The 6,146-nt window shown below is 33.8% G+C and overlaps 1 protein-coding gene across 2 annotated transcripts in view; it reads left to right on the forward strand.

Moving 5' to 3' along the window:
- RIOK1 (RIO kinase 1) overlaps positions 1-5,730 on the forward strand; it is a 38,352-nt gene extending 32,622 nt beyond the window's left edge. For both annotated transcript variants that reach the window (XM_074271104.1, XM_074271114.1), the window contains 3 exons: positions 462-515; positions 4,463-4,609; positions 5,376-5,730. In XM_074271104.1, coding sequence (XP_074127205.1) covers positions 462-515; positions 4,463-4,609; positions 5,376-5,486 — 312 coding nt within the window. In that variant the 3' untranslated portion in view covers positions 5,487-5,730. The remainder of the gene's footprint in view (positions 1-461; positions 516-4,462; positions 4,610-5,375) is intronic.
- The last annotated feature ends 416 nt before the right edge of the window (positions 5,731-6,146 follow it).

Here is a 6,146-nt window from a genome sequence, read left to right on the forward strand (position 1 = left end):
CTGCCTACATTCAAGCTATCATTTAACCTATCTTATACTACTTCATAATATTAACTCATAATACTTTTCACATAGATGCTTCATAAATACTTATTGATTGGTTAATTTGAAAGAAATAGGATAGGTTTATTAATTGGGATAGATAAATATGTTTTTATGGTTTTAAGCAGAGGTGTCAAATCCATGTGGCAGCTACCCTAAATGTATTAAATATAATTGAGAAATATTTAACGAAATAAATAAAAATACAGTAGAATATAATGTTAATGTGTGGTTTTCCAGGTCAATATGCAGTTTACAAGGATCCTTATGTAAGATATAGTAGTCTCCATTTCTGTTTAGTTTGACATCACTGGTTTAACTAAATGTTTTGAAGGAGATAACTATTTTTATGCTTCTATTGATTTACCTTAGCTTTTTTCCATATTGAATTTCTATTGCTTTTTTTCCTCTTGCGCCAGATTTTATATCAGACTGTGACAGGACTGAAGAAAGACTTATCAGGAGTTCAGAAGGTAAGACTATATATTGCTAATTATATATGTGAAAATCCTTTGAAGTGTATAAAACACTATACAGATGTGTGTTGTTAGAATTAGTCAATGTAGTAATTAGAAAACCACATTGCAGTGGAAATTTAAAAGTAGAAGTACTTTCTAAGCCTCCAGACTTTTCTTTCCTGAAACCAAAAATGTCTGTTTCATTTTCTGATATTAAGATTTCTCCTAGTATTTGAAAAGTGGGGATTCCTGGTTTTGTAATTTCTCTGTTCATGAATTATTTTGTGAGGCATTTATTTATTGTGCTGCTCTTAATAGCAAAGATTTGGGGAGCAGGGAGAGGCAGACCTTGGGTTCCTAAAAGCTATAGTAGCAGATGACAAACTGGAGAGGCTCATCACTTCCTAGAAGATGAGTACAGAATGGTGAAGTGTTGTAGCCATGGCAGTTTGCCAAGATTGTTTGCTAAAGCTGGGAGAGGCTGGGGGATGCAAGGAACCTCACACTGGTAAGAAAATACTGAGTCCTTGAGGTATTATCGATCATCTTTTGTAGTGTCAAAACAGATTTTAAAGTTTGTTAATGTTAAGGGATTGTAGATGTCTGTAGACTCCAACTAGGACACGTTTGCCAGGATAGACAGGTGTGAGCTTGCTGGAGGGTGTGGGTAGTTCTGTATTGTTCAGGGGGAGCCTCTTCTCCTTCCCATGGAAAGTGATGCCCTTGGCTGGGCTTTGCTCTTAGGAGGGCTGAGATTAAGTCATTGTAATTTGTGTATTTCAGTATAGAATAAAGGCAGTCCAGATGTCCTTTTATCTCCTTAATTAGAGGTTTACCATGGACATTGCAGGATTTCCTTCCTGAAAATCTAGCAAAGTGTTGCTGTTTTTTCTTTTAGTGTGGAAAAAGGTGAAAGAGAGATTCCAGGGTGCTGCATTCTGAGGCCTCAAAGAGCTGGCTCTCTAGCAAATAGGCTTTACATTCCAAAGCATGTTAAGTTTTGTTGCTATGCTAGGAGAAACTGCTATTGCCCATCAGTTCTTTCATGGTCAGAAAGTGCCCTTACATTTTTTCTTTTATGTATTAAAAAGCAAAAGAAAATATTAATGATAATGTTAAACTTCCTCATGTAATGAATTGTTTCTTTTAAAAAATTATTTGAGGGGCAGTTAGGTAGTGCAGTGGAGATAAGAGCACCAGCCCTGAAGTCAGGACAATCTGAGTTCAAATCTGGTCTCATATCTTAGCTGTGTGACCCTGGGCAAGTCACTTAATCCCAATTGCCTCAGCAAGAAAAAAAAAATTGATTTTGATATTGCTTTCTTTTTGTCAGCCCCAAATATATGTAGAATTATTTTCACAAGAAGTAAAATTTTTTTTACTTTAATGCCTGCTCTTTGAAGATGCCTTTATCTTCCTCAGATTTTTTTTTTTTTTTTGAAGATTGTTTCTTTATTCTTCTATATTTCTGAGGGATGGTTACATTTGCAACCTTCATCTAAAGATAGTTACTATCCAAGGATAGCTTAGTGACCACTTGTAGTCCATGGAAATCTTCAGGTTGTCTGAATTTCGCATCTTCTAATATTAATGCTTACAAATACTTAGAGATTCTAGAAGTAATTTGTTAAGTATTTCTTCAATACAATAGTCCCCTCATTGGTTTTTTTAATGTATTTAAAATTTAAATACAAAAAAAACGAAAAAATGTCATGTGCACAGCAGAATATGAGAGGACTCAAAATATGAAATAATAAATTTCTATTTCAAGAAAGCATTTGATACTACACATCATATTCATTATTGTTCATCTTTTCTTTCCTTCATTGTAGGCTTGCTTTCATTTTCTGCTGTGAATTTTTTGCGTTATTTCTTCTATATATTTATATATAGAAATATATATTCTATATATTTCTTCTTCCTTACCCAGTCCCCTTCCCCAAAGCAGGCTACAGTTAAATACAGATCTATCTATCTATCTACCTATGCATCCACACATAAGGTTGTACTATGCTTATATCCTCCTTTTTCTCTGAAAGTGGATAACATCATCCTCTTAGGTCCAAGTCTTTACATCTTTTTCTAACTCCACCAACTCATCATTTTCTACACCACAGCAATATTCCAACCTTTTTTTTTATCAAGTTGTTTTAAATAATCTAAAGCAATATTAACTAATATGGCTGACATATAGTATAGTTTCCCTAATTTTTCTCTTTTGACTGAATCTATTTTAACTTATTACTCTGATCTTTTTTTAATAAATTCTATTTCTGATCATTATTATTATGTCTGTGTGTATCTGTTTCCCATCCCTGCTGACTCCTGTACTTTACTTCTACCCACTACCTTGCTTTGCTATTACTTAACATATTCTCCTATTCCTCAAGGTTCCCACCTTTATTCTGTCTTCTGACTCCTTCCTCTTTATCCCATTCCCTTAATTGTTAATGTTTATTTAATTATTTTTCTTGGATCTTATATGTCAAATTTTCTATTAAGTTCAGAAATGTTTGCAGCAAAAGCCTAAAAGTGATAATTCATTGAATGTCTTTTTGTTTTGTTTTTGTTCAGGATTATGCTTAATTTTGCTTGTTTTTTTGGTTGCAATCCTAATTCTTTTATTTTTCAATATATGATGTTCCAAGACCTACAGTCTCTTAATGTAGCTACTGCTGTGTCTTCTGTGATTCTAATTTTAGCTCCATTGTATTTGAATTTTTTTTCCTTGTTATTTGTAATATTTCTTCCTTGATCTGGGGGTTTCAGAATTTAGCTATGATGTTCCTGTAGGATTTCTTCATAGTATCTATTTTAGTTGGTGATTGGTAAATTTTTTCTATTTCTATTTTCCCCCTCTTGTGTAACATTTTAGGACAATTTTCTTTAATTATTTTTTGTGATATTATATAGTCTTCTTTTGGTTGAAGATTTCAGATAGGACAGTTATTATGTTTTTTCTTATTGATCTGTTTTCCATATCTATTTTTTTCTTATGAGATATCTCACATTCTCTTCTATTTTTTCAGTCTTGATATTTTGTTTTATTATTTCTTGGTTTATTATAACTTTGTTGGCTTCCTTTTGCCCAATTCTAGTTTTCAAGAAGTCATTTTCTTCTTCCTTTTTTAATTGATTGACTTTCTTTACATAATCTTTTTTTTTCCCCCCAATCTCTCATTTGATTTTTAAAGTCTCTTAAAGTTCTTCTATGAATTTTCCTTTGAAGATGAACCCCCTATCTTCCCTAATCCCATAATACCTTTCTATGTATGGTTAGGGTCTTTCTCCTTTGCCCAATCATTTTTTTTTTTTTTTTTTTTTTTAAATAAGAGCTTGTTAGTATAATCACTTCTACTCTTGGGCTCTATCCTCAGGTCTTTCTTCAGTTCTCCTCTCTGGCCTGGGACACCAAATCAAAAACTACTCTTCTGTAACTCCCCACAACCAGCAGTATCCCTTTCCCATTGGTTCTCAGTGAGTGTGTACTGGATTCTCTCACTCAGAATCTAGAAAAGAGTGCTCTAGCCTGAGGAAAAAAAGAGTGCTTTACTAGAGTGAGAATCCAGAATCTAGGAAAAAAGTGCTTTTTAGAGTGCTTTCTGGATTGAGAATCTGGAAAATGGTGCTTTCCTAGACTAAGCATCCAGAAAAGAATGCTTCTAGAGTTCCTTTTCTAGACTGAGAGATTCAGAAAAGAGTGCCTTTTCTAGACTGGAAATTGAGAAAAGAGTGTTTTCTAAACGGAGAATCTAGAAAAGAATTTTTCTAGAGTGACAATCTAAAAAAGAGTGCCAAATCTCTGTCCCAGATTTCTGGTTTTCATAATTGAAGTGAAGACAAGTCCAAATTTTCAAAGCATATTTGTTTTAAATTCTGTATTTTCTTTTGCACTAACACATCTCTGCTGTAAACATGGAAAAATTTGGCTTAGTATAACTTGATTCTGTGATACTATCAAGGTCCCTGCACTCCTGGAAAATCAAAGCAAGGAGGAGATGGATTCTGATTCAGATGATGCTAGTAGTTCTGAAGACCCTGACTCTGAAGGGCATGGAGATCAGCCCCATCCCAGGAGACATCCCACAGACCTAGAAATGGACAAAAAGGTCAGTTTGTGGCTTCTCTCTACAAGTCTGCAGTTTGATGATTTGAGCAACGTGTTCAGGTCAGAGTTATAGGGTATAAATGAAAAAGCCCTAGGAGTCAAGAAACCTGGATGTAAATCTTGGCCATAGTACTTATTAGCTGTAAGCCCTTGGGCAAACACTGTCATTTTCCCCATTTATAAAACTTAATGTCACTGGTCCTACCTTGATGGGCTATATGACATGATTTGGTATTTAGGCTTTCTGATGAGTTTGTGAAAGATTGCCTTTTTTTCCCCTTTCAGATATCACATGGTACTTCTGTTTCACTGGACATGGAATATTGTGCATTATAATTATTTATCTTGTGCATTAGTCCCTTAGTAGACTTCAAGCTCTAGGAGAGAGGGCTTTTCCAGCACCTAGAGTAGAATTCTGATCAGTTATCATGGGTGCTTTGAAAATATTTGTTGAATTGAAACTCTTTACAAATAGTTATCCTTGTTCTAGTTCATAAAAGTGGGCTTTGCTTTAGGTGTCAGTATTTATAGATTTCTCTTTGGCCTGGACATACCTGAGCATTACTTAAAGAGGGCTCATAGACTCATAAAGTATGGTATAACACTTGTTTGAGTATTACTAAAATGAAAAATATATTTTATGGTTTTGCAACTTTGAGATTTTGTGAGGAGGTATAGTTTGGAGGGATATAATTTGTAAGTCTTTAATAAATAAGAATTTTTATTAGGAATACTTCTTTTAAACCAATTTTAAATGGCTTTTACAGGAAAGAAAGAAGATGGTCAAAGAAGCCCAGAGAGAAAAGAGAAAAAACAAAATCCCCAAGCATGTGAAGAAACGCAAAGAGAAGGTAGCCAAGATGAAGAAAGGCAGATAGAAGCTAGGCTTTGTTATCCAAAGCCATGGACTAGTCCACCTTCTTGCTTCTTGCCAAATTCTGATATATCTGCAGGATGGAGTTGGAAGATGAACTGTTTAATTTTATAAAATACTGAACTAATAATGGCAGTTTCTTTGAAGACTCATTATTGCGGGGCTGTTGTCTAGGCCTCTAGTTTTTGGAATTAACAAAATAATTATTTAAGTTGACATCTTAATAAAGAAACTGTATGTTTTAAAAATTTTTTATGATTTTCTTTGAAAATCAAGTTTTGGTACTTTAAAATTTTAAAAAGTAGTAAACCAAGGGGCAACATCAGGTAGAAAACTGGCCTCCAAATTCAGAAGTGCTGAATATGACCGGGTGTATGACCTTGAACAACTCACTTAACCTTTTATTATATCTGACAACTTCCGAAGACTGTAGTGATAGAGCATTTGCCAATCTGCATTGAGAAAGGTAATTTCCTTATCAGGATTTCCTTACAACAATTATGTTATAGAATCAGATCTCCAAAACAGTATTGTTTAAGCACAGCACAGGACCATACCAGCTAGTTGCCTGGGATACTTTTTAACCTACCAGAAAAAATTTCCTAAATATTTGAATTTCTTTAGCCCTGTTTTTTTTTTTTTTTTTTTTTTTTTTTAATTTAAT

This window comes from Sminthopsis crassicaudata, chromosome 1, assembly GCF_048593235.1.
Source record: "Sminthopsis crassicaudata isolate SCR6 chromosome 1, ASM4859323v1, whole genome shotgun sequence".
Lineage (NCBI taxonomy): Eukaryota > Metazoa > Chordata > Mammalia > Dasyuromorphia > Dasyuridae > Sminthopsis > Sminthopsis crassicaudata.